The sequence below is a fragment of the Gobius niger genome (genome assembly GCF_951799975.1).
Source record: "Gobius niger genome assembly, chromosome: 4".
In the NCBI taxonomy this organism is placed as follows: domain Eukaryota; kingdom Metazoa; phylum Chordata; class Actinopteri; order Gobiiformes; family Gobiidae; genus Gobius; species Gobius niger.
In genome coordinates this window covers 23420428-23444334 of record NC_136855.1, presented here as the reverse complement: position 1 = coordinate 23444334, position 23907 = coordinate 23420428, and the positions used below count along the sequence as shown (strand labels likewise).

The 23907-nt window shown below is 42.3% G+C and overlaps 1 protein-coding gene across 1 annotated transcript; it reads left to right on the top strand.

Moving 5' to 3' along the window:
• Positions 1-739: 739 nt before the first annotated feature.
• On the top strand, positions 740-22910 carry prtga (protogenin homolog a (Gallus gallus)). The gene is made up of 19 exons (XM_079555213.1): positions 740-860; positions 1806-2108; positions 10313-10457; positions 10545-10678; positions 10763-11059; positions 11142-11301; positions 11438-11685; positions 12985-13149; positions 13511-13816; positions 15442-15630; positions 18825-18920; positions 18999-19185; positions 19758-19885; positions 20196-20366; positions 20937-21107; positions 21189-21312; positions 21399-21543; positions 21618-21731; positions 21816-22910. Exons 1-19 carry the CDS (start codon positions 794-796, stop codon positions 22134-22136), a joined length of 3471 nt encoding a protein of 1156 aa, XP_079411339.1. The 5' UTR covers positions 740-793; the 3' UTR covers positions 22137-22910.
• The last annotated feature ends 997 nt before the right edge of the window (positions 22911-23907 follow it).

The following is a 23907-nucleotide window of genomic DNA, read 5'->3' as shown; positions in this document are numbered from 1 at the left end:
CATTTAGTGACCAATTTAGGCAGAAATGTGAGAAATTCCAAATGGAGAACAGTACTTGCTTTTTATCGCCACTGTATTTTTATGTTTGCCTAAAACAAAATTGGATTTTAATCATAGATATGCATATATTTGGTATACAGGGTCTTAAGTCCTGGGCCTTAAAAGACTTCAGTGCCTCTGGGTTATCTTTTTATTGTGCCATCTTCTTTCATTGGCAAATTGAACTGCTCGTGTTGTGGTTCAAATAAATGCCTTGTCTTTAGGTGGACTCGTCATAATGAGTATAACATGTTGACACTGCCTGTATTTGTAGCATCCCAATTCTTCTTAAAGGACGACTTGCAGGGTCACTTTCACAAAAATGCTTGAAAACTCGCCTGCAATTACATAAAATCGTTCCAAATGCATTATAATTAAAGGCAATGTGTTTTCCCCACAAACATCTAAGTTTACAATATAATACAGGAGGACAAACCAAATGTTAATCCGTTACTAAGAAAAAGTAAAAAACCAGGGATAGTGCCTTTAAACCCCTCTGCTTGCCAAGTTGCCTGGTTGATCCTCATGGTGTTGTTGTTGGTCCGGGGCAGTGGCTACAGGTGGCGCTGCGGCCTCGTGCCTCGCTGATGCGCGTGATTGATTGAGTGTGTCCGTCCCAGTGAGAGATAGGAGAGGGCTGGAGCAGGGGAACCTCTGCACCTCCGAGCTGCGCGCTGCTGGTCAGTCGCGCGCGGTCACCACAGGAGAGAGGAGCGATGAGAGAGTAGCGAGCATGCAACGACAATTCAAGTAAATGGCGCCCAGCAGAAGGACATTAAATCAGCGTTCGGTGCTTTACATCCTCCTACTTCCAATATCAGGTGAGCAGATTCATTCAATAATGTGTCATTGTCGAGTTGCTGTGAAAGTTGGAGAATAGTGAGAAGTGGCTGGACTGCAACTTAACCTAAACTTAACTTAAACTTCGACCACCTATATGTTGCTTAGTGGTTTAGATGTATTTCATATAGAGATGTGACTAGTTAAAGTTTTCAGGTTGGCCTCTGAACATATAAACTTTAACATGGAAACAAAAAACATACCTAATCATCACAATAACATGTTTAAATATGGCACTGATTCAATGTTTCTCCATAGATTAATATAGGAAATCGGAATTCATTTTTAACCTACAGACTTCCAGCCTTGGACTAAACATTATTTTGTAGATGTTTTAAGAGGGATTTTTAATATCTTAACTCCTCGCCTGATTTATTGAGTTTGTATTGTCAAAAAAATTTCAACTTTTCCATTAAAAAAAAAGCTTATTTTTTTTAAACTAAACAAGTTATCCCAAATCCCCTCTGAAAAAGTCGTTGTAACTCATGTCAAGCAAATAAAACCATCAATTTGAATCTAGCTAAATTCATTTTTTTTGATTTTGACAGAAAACTCGCCATTTTTGTCCTTAGAGTTATGTCAGCAATCTACAGCAAAAAGATACCTTTACATTTAACAATGTTCCCCATTCGCCTGCAGTATCTCGCTTTAAACTGAATGGCTGAAGTGTGGGCTGAGTTCGTTTGATAGTCTTCTCATGGGGTCCATCAGTCTCCCCCTTGCACAGCAGATAAGGCTCAGATCATATGGCTATTAAAAGGTGTGATCGGTTATTTTATTTGGCCTATATACTTTTAGCAATTCACAACACTGACCAATTAAGGGTGTGTTCTACCAACGGCCCCTAGTTGCAGTGGTGAACTGTCTCTAAGATAATGTGTCAGAGTGTTCCATCATTAATGCCTGTGTTTTATTTTTCCCCACAGGTGTTTTATGCTTTAGTGAGCTCTTTTTTGTCAAGGAACCCCAGGATGTCAGCGTCATGCGTAAAGAGTCGGTCATTTTGGACTGTCACGTGCGCGGAGAGTCCCCCATAAATGTGCAGTGGTTGAAGAATGGACTCAAAGTGGTGGAAACGGAGAGGGTATACATGTTCTCCAATGGCTCCCTCTTTATTTCGGAGGTGGAGAGCAGACGTGGGGACAAATCAGATGAAGGGCTGTACCAATGCCTCGCTCAGAACACATACGGAGCAATCCTGAGCCAGAAAGCCCGTGTAACAATCGCAAGTGAGTATGTCGATTACTTACCTGTCACTGTAGACGCCTGTAAGAGAACACTGTTTGGAAAGGGAATCTGCCCATTGATGTGCAAATGAGGAGAGTGAAAGGTTGGAGCAGCCTGGGACAGTTGTTCTGCTGCTGGGAGGAAGACCCATATTCACAGGCAACTCTTTTATGTTTGTAGTCACCAGAGAGGTGGTTCTTTTCAAAGAGAAAAGTTGGGTCATGTACAGTAGAGTTTTCTCTCATCATAGCGATGTGAATGATTTTGTTATTGGCCATTACGGCTGTTTTGTTTTTTCAAAAGTTGCGAGCCAATTAGGTTTTTCACAGGTCACAGTTGAGTTAATTGTAAGATGTGTGATAGTCATTAATGCTGGGATGATCTGCTTTCGTCATGATGATTCAATATGTATCACAGGATACATATTGGACTTACAATTGTTTTGCCTCAAGTGGAGGAGTTCAAGTATCCCGGAGTCGTGTTCACAAGTGAGGGACGGATGGAGCATGAGATCGATGTTGTGGTGAAGAGGGAGCTGAGTCGGGGGCAAAGCTCTTGATTTACTGATCGATCTATGTTCCCACCTTCACCTATGGCCATGAGATCTGGGGGAAAGACCAAGATCGCGGATACATGATAATGAGTTTCCTTTGCAGGGTGGCTGGCGCACCCTTAGAGACAGGGTGAGGGGCTCAGTTACCTGAGAGGAGCTCAGATTAGAGCTGATGCTCCTTCATGTCGAGAGGAGCTGAGGTGGCTCGGGCATCTGTTTCTGGTCGAGGTATCCCGGGCATGTCCCACTGGAAGGAGGCCCCCGGGATTCCTGTTTTTTGATACAATACTAGTACAACAAAAACGTATAACAATATATCACAAAATAATATATATGAGGACAAAATGTGTTGCTACCAAAAAGGAAAATAATGAAGATGAAAACTTTTAATATTTGACTTTGCCATTGTTAATGTCCAGCTCTTGGGATGTAGGTTAATTCCCCTTTATATTATTGAAACGACATGTGATCATCTCTGTTCACAGCTGTGTTTGCCGTGGATAAAACGTGCCGGAACAACTTTTATACAAATGTTATAGATTCTTTGGGTCAAAAAGTCACAGTCGCTTGACCATAACTGTAGCAATTAATAAAAGTAAATGTGTCGATCTTACATTGCTCTGTGAACCCCCTGTGTACCCCTCAGTGCACCTTTAATTTTAAGAGCCGATAAATGGTGTCTCAAAGTTTTACTAGTTTGTTTTAAACTGTCACTTAGGCCCAGCTTCAGGGCCTATCTGGAAGCTCATAAAATTTGCACATACCTGACAAATGCTCACTGGGGGAGAGCACAGTGGTATCAGAGGCTGCCTTTGGGAACAGCGTCCATACACACACGCAGATACGTGTGATGTGCAGTTTCCCGATACCACAACCCAGCCCTGAGTGTCTAATGACCAAACTTTATTGCAGGTCTTGCCAGGTCAGTTGGGGCTGTGGGGGCTTCACACAATAGTTTTCTGCCACACTACTCCTGCCACAGGCTTGAATGGGCTTTCTCAGGGTGTTTTTGTCCACATTCGCCCCCTGGATAGACAAAAAAAAGGGCTTTTAGGGGGAGGTTGTTTGTCTACTGATCAATGAGAGCTGCAGTTCAATGTGTGTGCCATGGTTATGCAAATTTCTATAGTTTGGACCAGAGTTCGATTTCATTTTAAGTTGTTGTTGTTCAGAAAATAGTTCATGTTTATGCTTCTCTCTTTGTGACGATGAGCACCACAGAAGGAATGGCAAATGACTAGACGTTGCAAAGTTGATCAGTTTTGTTCAAATCAGTTATTTTGTAGAGTAATTCCCCACAGTGCTTTTTCCCCCACATTGTGTGTTGTGGATTTTTACTGTGTACTATCTGTACAACACAGTTTGGATAAATATTCCTACTTTTTGAGCGTGTTTTTTTTGGTATGATCCCAGGCGCTAGTGTTTGTGTAGGACTGGAGCGAGTGTGATGGAGGGTAACCTTAAACATTTGGTCACTGCGGCACAAAAGACAGGAGGGATTTGGCCTGGCTGAATAGGAATGTGACACTCGAGGCTCATCATGTGACATTTGTCAATAGACTTCTGATTGATGGTGATCTCAGTGGTGAGATTTCCTCCTAAAGTTGACTCCCTTTTTGGCCTCCCATGCTGAGTGAATACAGCCCCACTGCACAGGAACAAATAGAGGATATTCCTCTCATGTCCAGTTTCAACTACGTAGTAGGAAGAAGGAAAGCTAAAGACAGTTGCCACGCTGTAATGCAGCTATTCTCAACATAAACGTATGTTGAGAACATAAACATAAACGCTGAGTTATACAAGTATCACACTTTAGCATTAGGATGGCCTGATTAATGACAAAATCAGGACAGCCAAGACTAAACTGACTAAAGCTGGACCTAAGTCTGTAAAATCTGCCTTATGTCTATATGAACCAGACCAGACTTTGAGTACGACTGCTCTCATTTGAAACTCAGTAATTCTGCATAGTTTTAGTTGGGACTGAGGAGGTAGTCAGGCATGTATCAATCTAACATGGCTGGGTAAACTCAGTCACCCCGGACTGATTAAAGTAAACCTATCTGGCCATGATCTGGGCCGGAAAAGTCCTGAATCGAAACAACTCCAGGCCTGAATCATGTTTTTCTCCTCTGCTGGACACGAAAGGTTGCTATGGGGACCTCGAGCAGCAGGCCCAGATGTCAAAGGTCGCTTTAAATAGTTCAATAGATCCAAGACATCGGGCAGGGCAAGATTTGAACCTTCCTCAAAGTTTTTTTTTTTTTTTTCAATGAAGCAGACGTTTCAAGAAATTGTGCCTTAAGTTATATCTCGTAACAGAGTGTTATATCGCCAGATTAATTGCATCTCTGTTTTAAAAGTTGCTAATTATTTAGGTGATATAATCTCCTCTGCGAACAAAACAATCTGTTCTCTCCACATTTTCTTATTGTGTTTTCTTATTGTGTAAACTAACCCTGCAGCTTAGACCTATACAGATGATCTGAAATGCATTTGATTCTTTTACTAGATGATCGTTTAGTTCAAAATCTTAATATAAATTTAGACTCAATAACTAAGTGCTCTTGTTCCAAAATTGTTCAGACCTACTTGTCACACAATCTTCCTGAGGAGCATTTAGCAGGTCTTCTTATGTAACGCACTGTTCTTAGGAGACAGAACAACAATGTGATCACTGTTTGGCCGGGGTAAATTGCCCCAGATGAATGACTGGAGAAGTTTGCAGGGGAGATAAGGCACTGGAAGAGGAGAGGATTCCTGGTCCCAGCACTGCTCCCCCACAGGCCGGACCAGTCCTAAGAGGTCATGCTGCCCACGGGAATCAGCCTTTGTTCAGCCTTTGGTCACTCGACTGTCCTTTCAGCCGGCCCTGAGAGAGAGCACATCTGCCGGGCACCTAGTGATTGATAAGAGGTCATTGTAGTGACGTTCTTTTTATTAATGCATCAGTATCAGTCTCCCTTTATAAAGATCTAAGATGAGGAGAGTAACAGAAGTCATATGGTTTCCTCAAAATACTATTACACAAGTATAATAAAAAGCAAAAATACGTAACAAATCAAAAACGTCTGAACAGTGTAATCCGAAAGATACACCATATCTAGCAGATAGCAAGTCATCATGGCAACAATATAGTCACAGAGCCAAAAGAGTGGCAAGTCTGCATTGTTACTATCTTATTTGACACTCAGTAGGGAATGTGAAGAACGCATGTGCATATCTATAGCTCTTTATCCGCTGTGTCCGAAGTGCGGCTCTCTGACCAATTTCTCGTGGCCCTCAGAGTTCCTGTTGAATTGGCACACGTTGCCAGAGAGTGTGTTATTTACTGCAGGTGTAATGAGGATTATTAGGTTCCAAGCCAAACTAAAGATGTGGACACGGTTTAAGCACCTCTTAACTACTCAATAAACACCTCTGCACTACATCAATGTTTCCAAGGCAATCCAAGAGACTATTCCATATCTTTTGAATGGTCCCAAGTCTACAAAACAACTTCATAGAAACAGACAAACTGTCCACACCTACAAAGATACTTTTGTAAACACAGATATTTGTACTTCTGGCTACACGCATCCAGATAAATTACATCATTACTTTGAATATTTTTGTAAACTCTCTGCAAAGTGGAGACTTTTGTAAATGCTGTATAAACGGAGAGATGTGGACAGAAAATCTGGATTTTTTTTTTTCTCCAAGCTGCACGTATCCATGGTAACGTTATTAGTTTGACCAGTAAATGAGCCCATAGTTTTGTATACGGGTGTAGAAAAGTCTGCGTTTGTGGAGTTGTCAGGATACAGTGTGGACATGGCAGTTTAAAGCAGTACTAAGCAGTACTAAGTAACTTTTTTACCTTAGACTGGGAGGTCTTTCATCTCCCCTGGTGTATCTGGCCAGAAAAACCACAATTGCAGCTTTCCTGTCTACGTGTCTACGGGTCGGAGTCACCAATACACACTAATGGAATCACGAAGAAGAAGCTAACAGGCTAACGGGCAAAGCAAACTGCGTACTAGCTCCACTTTAGCAGTGTTTACAGCCAAGTTTGAGTGAGTAAAAAAACGCGACATGCTACGACACCTACAGTGGCGCTTATGGCCTCTAGGAGCATGAGTTACTTAGTACTGCTTTAATTTATTCCAGTGCATTTTAGTAAAACAACAACAACAACAACCACCAATAAATGAAACTTTTATTGCTATCTGGGACAGAAGTCGCTGCGTGTGTCAGACAGTTCTAAAGACAGTGGTTTATTGCAGCTGTATGTTGGTTGTGAGCAGCTTGTGACTTTAGCACATGTGAACTATGCAGGTTTAGTCACTTTAGTTATGGTGATTTAACTGTCCTCTTTTTGCCCTCCTGATGCTCAAGGCTATCAATTTAACATGCCGCCTCCAGGATGAGAAACAAATGATCAATTTTAATGTCTCCCCTAAAAGATTGGATCCTGGGGGTTGGGCTGGGGTTGAAAATAATTAATGGTTGTACAACTCGGGCTAAAATGGCTGTTGGGTAAGTTGTTCATACGTTCATGAACAGAGGTGTATTTTGGTGGAGAAACCAACTCAAAACCAGGGTAAGACTCTGTGGCTGAACTTAAGTCCTGGTATTTGTAATGAGAGCTTTGTTTGGGCCTGACCTGTCCACTGACCTTTGGTTTGGAGAGCTGCTGGCATCAACAGGCCCATCTGTTGCAGCCTCACTTCCCACAGCTCCCATTGGACTGAAGGTAATTTGTACTGTAAGAAATAAGGCAATAGCAATGCTTCATGTGATTTAGTCGTTTAGAGGCAAACGTGCTGAACATTTCAAACTGTAAAACTCAAAACATGCATAAACTGGCCAACAATGCCAAACACACACCGACGATGCTGTTTTTGCAGTTGTTTATCAAAGTAGAGCATTTGGAGGGTGACCTAACCTCATGTCTGTAAACAAAGCAAGGCAGTGACATCGCCATGGAGACCAGTTAGTGATGCTCACAGGAAAGTTTTGAGTCAGGTCTAAGGAGACGTGACCAGCTCACAGTAAATAATGTATCGTGAGGTATTTTTCACCAATAAAAACACTTGTAACGTCTGCATTTTTAATGTTAACGACAGGACATGGCATGACGGCGTTTGTGTAGGTGAGAGGTGGCATTGAAGGTGAATGCACTAATGCACTAATGTCCAATCAGTTTGAAATACTTCTGAGAGAAAGGACGCTGCATTTCTTTCAGTTTGTTTAGTTCTGTTGTAATAAATAACTTGTAACAAAGCAGATTTATGATCCCAGGCTCTCATGTGTTTACTTTGATGGTTTTAAGAGACATTATGTGCCTCTGGGCAAACACCATCACTCTTTGCTCGCTGGCTCTGGCCCAACCCGAGCAGTCATAGATTTTCCACCGCCGTGTTTGTGGTTTGTCAATAATCAATGATTATCCCGTTGTTTGTCAATCCCACATCATTGGGATGAATGGAAAGCCAAAGTAGAGCAGCAGAGGATCAGTGAACTCATCACTAATGCCCTGCAGTCATATCACTTCAACGCACCTGTAAAAGCCTGTTAATGTGGTGAGTGGGGTAATCCTCTCACTGCGTCTGTGAAACACAAGAGATCTTAAAACTGCCTTATCTAATTTGATTAACTGCGTCTTGCAAAGGGCGGCTACTGTTCTAACTAATTAACTTTATTATTTTCCTAGATTGTTACCACTCTGGCATGAACTTTTTTGCATATTGGCCACTATTGAGTCTTTCACTTATATGTAGTAATCTATATGATACATCAAGGTGGATAATAGGTGGACAATATGTAGGTGTTGTTTGCAAAATCAGATCTACATATTAATTTCAACTAGTCAAAATGAGAGTGAGAGTTACGAGCTAAAACAGAAATCTACCAGTATGCTGTTAATGTCAGGCCCTGTGTAGAAGTAATCCACCAAGCTCCCCTGCTGTTTTACACCCCTACTTGCAACCAGCCCCCCATAAATGACACTGTATATTTCCTGTAAGCCAGCGGTTTTCAAAGTGTGGTGCGTCTGGTGGGCTACTGGAGGTGGTGCTCAGGCTCCTCTGTTGTATCTCGTTTTTTTTGGAATTTGAAGACGGTTTAATCGTACTTTAGATCTGATTAACCCCCACTTAGACAAAGGGGATCATTTACCAGGCGTTTGCTCATGTGCAAAACAAGTATCACGTGCTGAAGTGGTTCAGGTTTGGGGCCTAATGCTGTGATACATCATCCGGTACATCATGTTCACAAAAAGCTTCATGTTATTGCTTGTACTCGCTATTAAGCACCTATAATGAAAACCGTATCCAATCCACAAGGGAAGTTGTGTTGTCACAGCGCCTCGATAATAGTAAGCTTACAAGCCAATTCAACAGCGATAGAAAACTACTGATAATGAGCATTACACATGAATGAATAGAGCTGAAAATAAAGCAGATACACAATTTGGGAATATGTACACATGCACAAGATAAAACTATTTAAGATAAGAATAATATACATTTACAAAAGGTGAGAAGGATAGCATAGCAGGCTGTGACGTGGTATTGTCCTTTTGCTGGTTTTACTTAGAGAACAACTTGGGCGGTACTATAATGAAGTCTATAGTGGCTTGAATAAAATAATACACAGGTTAAATTCTAGCCTTAAGAAAACAGTGCTGATCAAATAGATGGACGTTTAAAGCTCTCGAGTTTCAGGCCAACACTTAACTCAGTGTCCTCCTCCTTCTTAGCTCTGTTTCCATTTTGTTTAGTGTTGATGGGTCACGGCACCAAAAGCCTCGGATGGGCCAGAGGTTAAAGTGTGTTTGCTCATCCATTTCTCAAGATCTGATAGTGGGATTGCGTAAGTTTAGTAACAGGGACTAAGAGCAAAGAGTTAGGTTTGAGATTTGGATGTGCACAGTCTTTTGTCTTTATGTTGTATTTAAAGAGAATAAAAGTCAAATCCTCTTGTCAATCCTCTCAACTGCTGTGCAATTGATTTCTTTTAACAAATGACTGCGGTTTCTGCAGCTTTTGAACACAGAAGGGGGTGGTACCGCAGCAGATGACCTCATGGCTCTTAGGACTTTATGGTCCATGAGGAACTGTTGTCAAAGAAAGAATAAAAAGCTGAAACTGCTTGATTCCTGCTGAAATCCACATATGTATAGGTGGCCCCTGGCTGCTCCACTGGGATGGTCCTCTTTTAAAGACTTTATTGTAATTCATGGGTCTTCATTTGCTGGGTGCTCAGCTGGTGGCTGACAGCGGCTCAGTTTCAGAGAAACCCAATCCTGGCAGGATGTTGCTGTTCCAGTCCAGTCATCACCTCCAGCAGCACTCAGCAGCTCTGTGGCTTCAGGCTGTGTTGGGTCTTCCAATAAATCAGATGTGTCTATACAGTTTGTTTACTGTTGTGTCCTATCTACACTAGATGGGACACTAGACACTAGCTTTTTAATTGTGAGGTCTACAGACAATTCTGTAGCAGTAACATCTTCAGATTTGTAGCACAATGGAAGATTTATGTGTGTGTTAAATTATACTGCTGTGGATTTCCCCCTCCCCATGTTTATGAACCATAAAATTAAAATGTTTTTAATATGGATTTTGCACACAGTATTTAAATTTAAACCTGTTGGCTCTTGTGTTTCTGTAGGTATCTCTGCTTTTACAATCCAGCCCACCTCCATAGTGGTCACTGAAGGCTCAGTGGCTCGATTTTCCTGTAAAATCAATGCGCACCCTCCTCCCATCATCACGTGGGAGTTCAATCGAGTAACTTTACCCCTCATCACTGACAGGTAAACACTGTGCTGTTACTTTATCGGCATTAGACTAACATAAACAATGTTTTGAACTCTGAATGCTCCGTTTATCTGTCACCTCAGAATCACAGTGCTGCCCAATGGCGTGTTACAAATCTATGGTGTACAACAAAGCGATGCCGGAAATTATCGATGTATATCCACAAACATCGCCAGTCGCCGCCGGAGTGTAGAAGCAACCCTCACAGTTACTCCAGGTGGGTAAAACAAACATGATTTCCCAAAGCAACAAAGCGACACATTGAACTGACTATACTGTTACTGTTGTCGTCCCGCTGTAGCTCCCCGACCTCGGCTCCCCCAGAGGCCACGCATTATTACTGGGCCACAGAACATCTCGGTGTCCATGCATCAGAACGTCATTCTGGAGTGCATGGCCACAGGCAACCCACGACCGATCATTTCATGGAGCCGGGCAGACAGCAGATCCATTGATGTCTACAATACGAAGGTGCTGGGAAACGGCAACCTCATTATCTCGGATATCAAGCCTCAACATGGAGGGGTCTACCTGTGCAGAGCTACGACACCTGGCACCCGAAACCACACCATCGCCTCTGCCAACGTCACTGTACTGGGTAAAGTAGTTTGTGATTATACTACTATATATTATTGCACACGTCATATAGTCATCTTAATTTGCATTTTTGTTTGTTTCAGTACCACCTGCTCTTGTTGAATGGCCAGAGAGTCTGACCCGTCCACGTGCCGGTACAGCTCGATTTGTGTGCCAAGCTGAGGGAGCCCCAACTCCTCAAATCACTTGGTTCAAAAACGGTGCCAAAGTTCATTCTAATGGACGTATCAAGATGTACAACAGGTATCTGACAAATACGATTCGAACACTGACAAAGAGTAAATAAAGATAAAAACAATTGTTCAGTTTGTCCAATTTGTGTAAACAGGTAAATTAGCGCTCCAATGTGTAAATGTTGTGTTTTTTTTATTCTCTGCAGCAAACTGGTTATTAACCAGATCATTCCAGAGGACGACGCCATTTACCAGTGTCAGGCGGAGAACGATCTGGGCTCTGTACTGTCTATGGCACGCCTCATTGTGGTGATGTCTGAAGATCGTCCGAGCGCCCCGCGTAACCTCAGGGCGGACACTGTGTCGAGCTCTGCCATCCTGCTGGCCTGGGAGAGACCTGTGTTCAACTCGGACAAAGTTATCGCGTATTCAGTGCATTATATGAAGGCTGAAGGTAATTAAACCTGTCAACTGCACACATTGTCGAGTGCATTCTTAAACACAGTCAAATACATTGTTCTAATTCACCCAAACTTGTTAAATGTTTTTGAAAAAGTAGTAACACACAACTTCCTGTACACTACGAGAGCTGTTGTTCGGCAGCCAAAATGCCATTCAGCCTTTTCCTGGGAACTTTAGCTTTTGACGACTGGAGTTACGTCCATACAATGCAGCATTAAAAGGTCGTCTCTAGTCAGGAAGTGCTCTTAATTATAGCCGGTGACTTGTATTTGTGAGCAACACTGGACAAGGGAGCACCTGCTGAAAATCCCCCTCAATTAATTCAAAAATAACTACCATTTTCTGAAAGTTTCGGGTCTTGATTTCTGTTTAAGAGCACAACGTCTTTGTGCTCAGTCTCTGAGAATTGCTCTTCAGTGACATTGACAAAGTTCAATTCAGTGGCTGCTGAACGAGTCCACTAATTAGCTGACATAAAGAATTGGCCGAAAGCCTCTGGGCTGTGAGGGTAATTACCTTTTATAGCTGCAAGCTCTGAAGCTATATTAAGTGAATAGCTGTATTTTTTAGTGTCAATGGTTACTTACGAACTACTAAGATACAGTTGCTTCAGAATGAAAAAAAAATACTGTATATATATATTATTATGCAGCTGCAAACTATCATGTTTCCCTGTGTTCATGCTGGAGTCAGGCCGGCCTGCTCAGTCCAAAACTGCGGTCCCTACAAATACAGCAAAGAGAGAGTTTTCTGAATTCGTCAAGCTCCTTTAAGCCTGACCAAGATCACTTTGAACGAAACAAAGCAGCAATAAAGTTTACAAGACTGAGACAGTGCGGGAGCTTTTTTTTTTTTGACATAGTAGTTAATTTTCTCAAATTATATTTTTGATGACATGACCATGTGCCCAGACAAAGCTCCAGGGCCCGCATGTTGGGAACCACTGTCCTAAAATAGACATTTAAGTCTGTGGTAAATTCCTTTCATATGTGATACAAAAAGTTACAGCCTGTATTTAAGCCTGAGTTTAGATGTTTTAAGAATAAATAAAAGAATAATTCCACACAATAAAGCAGAAATACATATGAATGAATCAGTACTGTATTTTTGGACCATGAAATACTGTTGTAGTGTAAATATGCAGCTTTCAGCATAATATAGATGTCGTAATATGGATTCAAACCCAAATGAAAACCTCACAGTAAATGTCAATATTAGATTTATTTCTCTTTGTTCCTCTTGATCCTGGAGTAATTGCATGGACCTGTGTGTCATTTTAATTTTATTCTAGGATTAAACAACGAGGAATATCAAGTTGTCATTGGAAATGATACAACTCGATACATTATTGATGACCTGGAGCCGGCTCGCAACTACACTTTCTACGTGGTGGCCTACATGCCGATGGGAGCCAGCCGCATGTCGGACCACGTGTTTCAGGACACACTGGAGGACGGTGAGAGTCACAATGAGCACTTTGAACTATATTAGAGACATAGTTGCATCGTAGAGGGAGCAAGGGAGTGCTACAGAACCCATAGCACCCCCACTTCCTACGGTCTTAGATGCAATGTTATATCTAGGCGATATTTACTGACATATAAGTGGTTTGGAATAAAGTATTAACGGAGCATATGACTAGTAAGATACTGACAGGGACATTTTTGGGGTGGGTGATCCAAATAAAACCATTATACATTCTTTATTCGAAACATATCAACACGTATCATGTGGGGTTATTAGCGATCCCCATCCCTAATTTTTAAGGTTGGTGCTGGCAAAGTACAGCATATCATGGATCATATGTGTCCACACAGTTCCCCTCCGAGCCCCCGAGCTCAGCCTCACCAGCCGCAGTCCCGCAGACATCCAGGTGTCGTGGCAGCCACTCCCAGACAAACTGAGTCGAGGACAGGTGTCGGCCTACCGCCTGTCATACCGCACCAGCACGGACAACGCAGTCACACAGATGGAGCTCCCGGGAGAAAAAACGCGGCATCTACTGGAAAAACTGCAGCCAGACACCATCTACCTCCTGAGAATTGCCGCTGCCACAAGTGTGGGGTGGGGCGAGCCCTCGGCATGGACCTCCCACCGCACACCAAAGGCATCCAGTGCTCAAGGTATGACAACCTTTATGAAGGCAGAACTTTAAACATCCGCTTTATTAGGAACACAGTTAGAGATTTTCTTAATATTAGAACTGACTTATAGTACCACCTAAAGTTTTTGGGGAATGTTAGTATTCATTTTTACAGTCTGCAAATATTACTATTACTTTTTTTGCCCCTCTATTCATAAAATGTATCCCCTAAAATTTAAAGGTGTGAAATTGCTCCCCCGGTCGGTGTCCCTGCTGAGTCTGAGTGTCAAACAGCTGCGAGTTTCACTTTTTTAGAAAGCTACGTGAGAGGCTGCCCTACATGGACAATGGATCAAATGTGGAAGTCTCGGTCACAGCAGTGTTTTATCTTTCAGTTTTAGTCAAGATTTAACCTCTTAACCTGCGCCTTAACCAAGCGAGCGCCCAGTTTTACCCAAATCTAAAAGTTTATAGCCCATCGAAACTGACCTTTTTCCTTGCATTGCCAGTTTTTTCACATGTTCGTTGCGTTTTCATCACATTTTTTCCACATTTTCATCACTTTCATCATTTTCACTTTTTTGTCACTTTTCTGTTGCTCTTTTATGGCCTTTTTGTCACGTTTTTGTTGCTCTTTTGTTGCATTTTCATCCATTTTTGTTGCTATTTTGATGCTTTTTTCAAGAAGCTTTTAGATTTGGGTAAAACCAAACTGGAGAAAATGCACTCGGTTCAGTTGGGGGTTATAGGGATATTTCAGAATTTTTTGACATAGGGAGATACATATATTTTTTAATTCATGCAGTCCTTATATTTGAAGAGTTTAGTGGTGCTAGGCTAGCGCTAGGCTAGTGCATGTCTATGGTAACTAGTAGCCTGCATTAAAAACAGTCTGACCCACAAAAGGAGCTTTCTACAAATCAGATATGGTGACGTTTGGAGGACGACCCCATGATTCTGAAGAGGTTTTAATGCAGGCTACTAGTTACCATAGACATGCGCTAGCATGGTACTTCAAATATAAGAAGTGTGTGAATTAAAAAAATATATATATATCCAGAAATCAACAGCACTCTGGCTAATCAGGAAATGAGGCCCTATGTCAAAAATCCTGAAATGTCCCTTTAAGAGGTTATTCAAATAATCAATCAGTCAAAAGTCAAACTTTTGTTGACCAAAGTGCTTCACAAAACTTCTACAGTACAAAATATACTAAACATAAAAAATACCTTTACATTTAGTCAACCAAAATGCTACAATTAGTATTATTCGTTTTGCACGATGTATATTAATTTCAAATGGATTCATCAGGAGCTGGTGGCTGAGCGGTTAGTGCTCTTGCTTCATGGGAAGAAGGTCCCGGGTTTGATTCTTTGCCGGGTGGAGCATTCCTGTGTGGAGTTTGCATATTGTCCCCATGTATGCTTGTCCACAGGGGGCCCTTGTTTCCCCCACTACTAAAAACGCACTGGTCAGGTTGGCCCATAGCGATGGTGCAGTCACTCGAGCGGCTCAGGACTAGTTTCTTTACACATTTGCATGATGAAAAACAAAGAACTTCACCATTTTAAAGTTTTAGCTTTTACAGATAATAAAAATCTTTGACAAAGTATTGGCCAGAGAAATAAACACTAAATGTAGCATTGTGTCATTTTATTTCTGCAGTTCCTGGTTCGCCTGAGTTACATTTGGAGCCCCTTAACTGCACCACTATTGTCGCCCGTTGGCAACTGGGGCCAAGAAACTCAGTCAGTGTGCAGGGCTACAGACTGTTCTACCATGAGGAGAGCCAGCCCGAGAGTGCCCCAGTGCAGCTCCGCACCCCTGTCAAATCACACACCATCGGGGGTCTTGGTAAGTCCCACAAAATGTGCAATTATTCTTCTCACAGTGCATGTTTGTATAGTAGCTTTCTATATGTGCAGGAAAACTTTATTTTTTAAACTTAAACTCAAATCTGATTGACTTCCCACTCGCCTGACCTCCACCCCTCTGCAGCTGTGTATAATTCACTGAGCGCCTTTTCACCAAATGCTGCTCTGGGCTTATCGCAGCTCGCTTGGCCTTTGGGTCAGATTGATTTAGACTCTGTTTTGGTGTGAGGGGTAAAGGGTCCCGGGCCGGCGTAGTGGACAACTGACCATCTGTGGCCAGAGGGGTCAACCAGGTGGCCAGCAGCTGACTTGTAAATCAGCATTGAAGGGTTTTGAAAGAAATGAAAGATGGACCCTGTGAATTACTAAAGGTGTGAAGTTTTCTGATTTAGAGTGGAATAAAGGCATGACAGCTGATTTTGCTGTTTCTAACCAGTTCTTTGAGAAGCTGCCTATATTTTAAGTGCATTTGAACTCAAAGTACTATTGATTTAAGAATTCAAGCTATAATTACATGTTTTCGTAAAGATATATTTTCGTATGACAGGTTTGCAGTTTGGTTGATAAGAGGCTTTCCAGTTTTCGGTTTAAAGGGGAAGGAGCTGTTTTGTGAAGAATATTCATCAAGTGTTTTATGGCTTCTTTGAGCAGTGTGGCTGGAGGAGCATTGACATCAAAGACCCCATTGTGTTGGGCTTTGAAAGGCACAAAGATGGTTTATTGCCCCATGCCTAAAGGAAATGCATCCTGTCAGTAACTGCAGCTTCAACAATGTTGGTCTCTGGCACTGATTAACCAGGATTTTACCTTTGTGTTTCCTGTGAATTTGATAAAGAAGAAAAGTCTTCTCTGATTTTCTTCTCAAGGAAATCAATTAAGAACTCTATATCTGCTCAAGTATCTTCCTCTAGATGAGTATTGTCTTGTAATAGAAGTGTAAATGTGATTATCTGACGACAAGCTCTGTTCATTTGTCTACAAAGATAATCTTTACCAAATGTAATTAACTCACTGTTTGTTGGCTGCTGTACTGAGTGTGCACAGTCTCTGTCTTGTCAATAGCATTGATTTCAGGAGTACTGTAGGTACAGCTGATTCAGCTGGAGCTACTGCAGAACATGCAGTGGTCAGAGCTTGAATATTGGTTTCAATTCAAAGGACTAAAGAGGCACTTAAACTGAATTAAAATGACAAGGTGATGTGACTCTTCCTCACTTGTGTGTTTGTGCTCCGTATGTAAGAAGAACCACCAGCGACACATAAATACCTCTCATACCTGTTGGCACCAGGCCTCGCGCTGCAGATCAGTAGCTTTATCTCCAGCTCCAGGCTGTCCACCCTGACAAGCTTTCTTATATTCTCACTGTAGGAGCAGGCGCTCACTGGGGATTTTTCTCCCGTGTGTACTCGATGGACTGTGAGCATTTGTTGATTTGTGGCAACCTGAGCAAAAGTGGAGAAGCAGAGATGATAGATGGAAGTGTGAGAGTTCATTTTGGGAGTTGACATTTATGGCCCCTGTTCCCGCCTGGCCCGCTGCGGCCTGGGGGGCCTGTGGTAGGGCAGAACAAAACTTCAGAGGCCAAGAGAATCTGCGCTTTGGCTGTAAAAGGGTGACCACAAATGGCTGAAATATGCCCTGAAATGCAAAGAGAATAATTTATGGGACCTGTGTGACTTTCGACCCAGAAAGTGCACAGGGCACTAGCAGAACTATGCTGTCCAAGAACTGCTCTCATTGTTTAGAAATGTAATCTAACTGTTATCTAACTTTACAGGATTCACTTCATATTAAAAGGAGTTTTTTCTAACGTCTCAGTGTTTTCTATTGAAAATGTGTTTTTATTGGTCGACAGACTCAGTAGCGGATAGTAGTGGATATAATTCTAAAGATACTTATTTTGCAGTGAATTCCATCAGGGCTCATCCTTCACGAAGTGTTTTTGACTTTTGGTGTTTCTCGAGTTTTCCTCTCACTTCCTGATGCTTGACCCTCCCCCCTCGGAGACGGCCTCCTTTGGCAGGATTTAACTTGCCCGGATTCCATGTCAAAGGTCGTGGCCCAGATGTCAAAACCCCCCTCTATCTTTGAGCTCCTCTCTCGCATAATTAAGACAGGCTCATTGTATTGTGAGGCTGGATAGAGCTTCAAACTATATCCCTCAGCCTTCTAGAGTTGACACACTCTAAAGGTTTGCAGTGACTATAAACACATTTTACTGTGTGAGGCAGTACAATTTGAATAATTAAAGACATGACATAAATAGTTGTGTAATTATCCAACAGTTTTTCTTGCTGTGAGTTGTTTTGTTCATCCAAGGATATTGTGCAGGCGAATCCTTTGTCAAAAGGAGTTGCGTCTCGTATTGCACGTGACGACCTCAGATTCTTTCTAAGTTTTATCTCGCCGTGACCCCCTTGGCCCTGAGCAGAGCGGCGTGGGGGTTCAAGTGGCGCTGCTCCACCCTTAGAAAAATGTCCACCCACCCGGACACAAATTCATCCCCTGTGTGGTCCAACTATTCCTTTAAGCCCCAAATGTTTCGCTGTGAACATGTGTTTTGGGACTCAAAGCTATGACAAAAATAAACAAACTTGTTTAAATGCAATATTCTCATGTGAACAAGTGAAAAAGGCTGTGTCGATCAATAGGTTTGTGCCTTTTAATATTAGATAGAGAATCGCCAACTTCTCAGGAACTAAAATAATAGAGTTATTATTTTATTTAAATAGAATACTCTGCATAATAGGTGGGACATTTGGTCAAGCGGCTATTGTTGTGCGAAAGGCCGTCGGGGTCACTGCGGCCTGTGTTTGCTGTTGACCATCCGCCGTGTCGTCCCGGGGGGATTATGTTCCCGGTTTAACCCCTGGGTTCAGGCCACAACAGGAGTGTCCACTGGCCCTCTGACCACTGACCAGCCGGCCGACCCTGGCTGCAGAAAGAGCTTTAGGATTCGCCGTGGAAAGGCGGACAGTGATGGATGGAGTTGCCCCCTGATTGGGTGCGGACACTGACCAAAGCGCTGGCCGCACCGAGCATCTGTTCCTTTGCTCCACAGCTCGCCTTCACATCACCGGCAAAACCTCAATGGCCCCACGTCCACACAGACCTGGCCCCTTTGTCAAAGCATCCCTAAATCATCTTCAACCATCTTGATTTTGTGTTTGCAGACCCAAGGAAGAAGTACCATGTAAAACTTCTGGCCTACAACTTTGTGGGGGACGGTTACCAGGCAGACCAGACCATTAGCACTCCAAGCTGTGTCTGTGAGTCACATGACAGATTAGCGAGCGCTGTTGCTTGGCTCTACTGTATTTGTAATAAATAATATCATTGTGCCGTAGCTGTCCGAGATCGCCTGGTGCCCCCTCCGCCACCACCTCACAATGTTTACGCCAAAACTAACAGCTCCACTGCTGTGTTTCTGCACTGGAGCCGTCCTGCCTTCACCTCCAGCCAGCCAGTCAACTACACCGTCCGCTGCAACCCCGTAGGCCTGCAGAACGCCTCTCTGGTGCTCTACCTACAAACGTGAGTCCACACTTATCACTGCCATCTGTCATCAAAGGCAGAGATAGATGAAGGCAGTGGTCGGTAGAGAGTAATGTTACTTTGTAATAATCTAAGTAGAAATGTGAAGTGGTGTGACCTGTCTAGTTACTCAAGTTAAAATATGCTTGGCAACGTTCATTGTGTCCACTTGTTGGTGATTTAACATCTCTAATCCTAGTCTGAGTCTTTTAGGAAGGGACATACTCATTTCCATGTCAATGTATTAATCTATAATGTAAATGTCTATTGCTTTTTAATCTGTCTTTGAAGCACACCCTAAAAATAAATGATTTAACAATTTTTAAGATTATATTCTAGAAATTCACCATAGTTTAACACAACAGGAGTAAAACTTGATTAATGGCTCAATAAACAGTAAAACTCTTGAATCATAAACAACACAGTTGGAGCATTTCAAAGCACTGTACTGTACAAAACTCACAGTTTGCTTACACAAAGTATATTTGTTTATAGTTTCCTGAGCGATTCTTGCTAAACCAAACAAATAAATATGTTTTCTTAACTCAGATTTCTGTAACTTTGCTCTGCAGGGGTGAGCAGAGTCTCCTGGTGAAGGATCTTGAGCCAAACACTCGGTATGAATTTGCAATCCGCCTCCACATTGACCAGTTGTCCAGCCCCTGGAGTCCTGTCGTCTATCAGAGCACTTTGCCTGAAGGTAAGACGGAAAGCTTCGTGTGACGTCATTGTAGAGCTGCACAATTTTCAATGAACTAATATTGTAGCAAATAATCTAATAAAATCTTAACAAATGATTCTTAACACAGTGCAATTTCATCAGAACGGTGTCAAAACAAGACCAGAGTGTGACTAAAGTGAACTGAACTTTTTGTTTAGGCTGTGTAAAGTGAAAATCTCTGTCAAATGGAAGAGCTCAGTCATTTACAATATATAATGGCTTCTTGATCCATTACTATAATTGTCCCGCTATACTTCATTACATAGCTTTTTTATTCTTTCCTGCACAGCTCCATCAATGCCACCGTCAAACGTTAAAGTCACTCTGATCGAGGAGGACACCGCTCTTGTGTCGTGGAAAACCCCGGATGAGCCAAACATTGCAGTGACGCGGTACACCATCCTGTACACCTCGAGAAAGGAGTGGATTGCGGGTCATTGGCAGGTCCTGCAGAGAGAAGGTAAGAACAATCATCGTAATATAGTGAGAGAAAAAAGGTGAATCATGAACTTGTGCGACTTTCTGGCTTTGTTCCACACTGATAAACTCTTTACACTGATGAAATAATGAAGTTAAAACAAGATGCTGTTTAAAGCCTTTTGAATCGCGTAAGGAACTGCAGCATATTTACTGTAAGGGAGAGTAAAAAAATGACACAGAAAAAGAAAAGGATTGTTAAACATGTGATCGTGTTATATAAGCAGGAAACACAAAGCAGACTCTGAATGCCATTGGGGGTCAAATGTGAACCTGTTGTAAAAACAGTCTCTGAAAGTGCCAACTGTGTGTAGCTCAGTTCTTTGACACACGCTGTTTGTGCTCACCAGAAACACATGCTCTATATGAACTAGAGGCACACAAGCTTTGATTAAATGTATTTATTTGTTATCAAATAAGGCAGGACAGTAATATGAAATTGATGAATGCTTGTCTGGTTGCATTCATGTAATAGAAGTAGTGCTACAGTATAAGGCACATTCATTAAGCAGCCCATGTTTACATACCGTGAAAAACCTGCTCTCACCCACAGGGAGCATAACCATGGCCCTCCTGGAAAACCTGAAGCCTGGTCATGTGTATTTGGTGAAAGTGTCTGCCTCAAACACTATGGGCGATGGGCCGTACTCACCGACTGTGGAGCTGACGGCTCTGTCCTCCGCCCATGACCCCCGGCTGTCCCATGACTCCACCCACTCCACAAGTCAGTGAGAAGACAGTGAAGTCACTATACTGCTAATGTAGCGTTCGATATGATGTGCTCACTGCCATGTTTGTGTTGCAGTGTTTTCCGACGGTTTCTACCACTTGGACCAAAAGTCTATGACGGGGATCACTATTGGAGTCTGCATCGCTCTCATTTGTATCATCATCTGCGCCTTTGTCATCGTCTGTCGAGGCAAAAACAGGTATTTGAATTAATCCGTGCACTTTGCTCAAAATATGTTTTAACTTTAACTCCCAAAAATGACCAAATGTTAATGTTTTTCTTCAGGAGATTTTCAGCAGTGAAACATTATGGACCAGAGGGCAGCTCCTCCTCATCAGCAGCAGACACTCGACGTGGGTCAGAGGAACAGACAGAGAATAGAGATGTGACTGTGTCTGGCATGGATACTGACAACTTCATAGACGCCAAGGTATTTTCAATAAAGGATTATATGATTTTGTATTTATCAAATATAGATTTCAATATATGGTTTGTTTTTTTTAGGGTGGAACAAACCTGATTATCAACGTGCTTGGACCTGTTCAACCCAACACTGAGAGGAAAAGCAAATGGTTTTCCTTCAGCAAGAGAAACAAAAAGAGCAGCAAATCTCTGCAGGTGTGTTTGATAATAAATCACGACTTCAGTCTATTGCACCGTGCTGTGGAACACATGTAACACACGTTTTTATCTCTATTGCAGAGTACTAGACCCGAGGCCTTGCAGTACCATCCTGGCAGCACAGTTCTGACCTTCAAAGAGGAGCTGTCCATGTCACAACACCAGCCCACATCTCTGGAGGCTTTTCTCGGACGTCCCACAGACACAGAGGGCTCATCCAGCAGCGAGGGCAGCCATGGGACGGGCGACTCAGGGCGCTACTCTCACGACGAGACAGAGCTGACAAACCTCTCGTCCGGTGCAGGGAGCCGCGCGCCGTCTTTGGCTGACGAGGACAGTGGGGACAGTGGGGAGCTGAAAGAGGGCACGAGGACTGACCCAGAGGCTATGGACATCTGTTGAGAGTGGCCACAGGAACAGCTCTGCACTTTTCTCTCCAGTGTGTGGTTTTGTGTGTGTGAATGAATGGAGGTAAAGCAGCACTTTTGCAACAGTTGAACATCAGGAAACTTTGAAAAAAACAGTGTCAAATCCACAGAAGCAATAATAAGCCACTGAAGCCAGGTTATACAAATGTGAATATGCAAAATGTCTGTTGCAACTGCGCTGCTGCCTCTACATGAATGTGTCGTTTGCATGAGAGAAAGAGGTGAAACTTACCTCATGACAAGGCGGTTGGTAAATACATTACTCTTTCTCATTGTCTTTTTCCATTTGTTTGTCATTTTTGTTTTTGAGGAAAAAATCTCACCCACCATGAATGTCTAAAACACTGTCAGGAATGGACTCATTTTTGACTATATTTAAAAGAGTTTATCACTGGAGCGAAAGGGAAGTGTAGGTCCTTTTTTGCTGATTATCTACCTGTGTTTGCCTCGGGGTACTACTGTATTTAATTACCACTTATACCTGCGTTTTGTGAGTTTTTCTTACTTTACATTTGATACTTCCTGATTTCTTACTTGTTTCTTGTTTGCTGGATGGCAAGGGCACTGCAGCGTACACTCCGTTGTTGTGTTGACTGAAGGATATAAGACACGATGTGTTTCTCCTCAGATGGAGCTGAGGTGTCGAGCCAGTATTAGTCTGTTTCCGTTACAGTGATGGATAATGACTGAATGTTTGTTTGTTTGTCATTGTGCGTCTGCCCTTGCTTTTCCTCCTTTATACTACCTCATTGAAGAATTTATTTTATTGACTTTTTATTTTCCTCAACTCAGGGAACAAAGTTTAGTACAATTTGAAAAGCTGTGTAACTTTTTACATGGTGAATAACAGGGTATTTTCTGTACTAAACCACTGTAGCCTAATGAATGTATTTCGAGTGAGCCAGTAGCTCAGATGATTGTTCTGTCCTCCTATGGTTCAAAGTGGTTTGTGTAACAACAAGCCCGCCTTCCTTTTATTGTAACTTATAGACACCAAAAGTGCTTGAAATGCATTATTGATTGGAGAAAGCTTTACAATTGGCCTTAATGCACAAAGCATCCCTCAGGTGCAGAAACCAAAGCTAATCTTTCTGAGGGAGAACTTTGTGCAAAGATGCAACAAATGAAGAATGTAGAGATCAGTGAATGGAGGTGTGACTCAGTTATGTGCAGAAGTGAAGAAAAACTGAAACAAGAAACCTTTTACAGCCTAAACCTCTATATTTCTAGAAAGATAGGTACTGCCCAGTACGTGTGTAGCTACAGTAGTCTTGTTTTGCTGTAGAGTAGATGAAGATTAGCACTTGTCTGCCGAATAGTTTTGAATTGTAAGCCAATGTGCATCAGTGACTATTGTCCTGAGAGTTGTTTGCTTTTTTGAGTTGTATTTTCGATTCTCGTCTAATCCCTGGCAGAAGGTTACTGAACTATGTGAAATATTCCCTTTAGACCAAAGATAAAGGCGGCCTTTGAATCAGTAGAGGTGCCTTGCACATTCGTGGCCTTACCCGTGATCAGATGAGCGAGAGTTGCGGGTTAACTCTAATAAGTGCCAATGAAACGTGAGGGCACTTGATGAAGATGGAGTGACAATTAATAATCAGTATTATGCACCAAACCAAATCGATCCCAGTTCCCTCCCAGGCTGCTGCACACAGATGTCTATATTGTAGGTGACATTTTTATAGAGAAATACAATATATTATATTATAGTGAGCTGGGGTGCAGCAGTGCAGTGATGTGGA

Coding starts and splice junctions, on each gene's coding strand:
- prtga (XM_079555213.1), top strand. CDS start 794: ATGGCGCCCAGCAGAAGGACATTAAATCAGCGTTCGGTGCTTTACATC. Junction 861..1,805: donor CCTCCTACTTCCAATATCAG/GTGAGCAGATTC, acceptor TTTTCCCCACAG/GTGTTTTATGCTTTAGTGAG. Junction 21,313..21,398: donor GTCTGTCGAGGCAAAAACAG/GTATTTGAATTA, acceptor GTTTTTCTTCAG/GAGATTTTCAGCAGTGAAAC.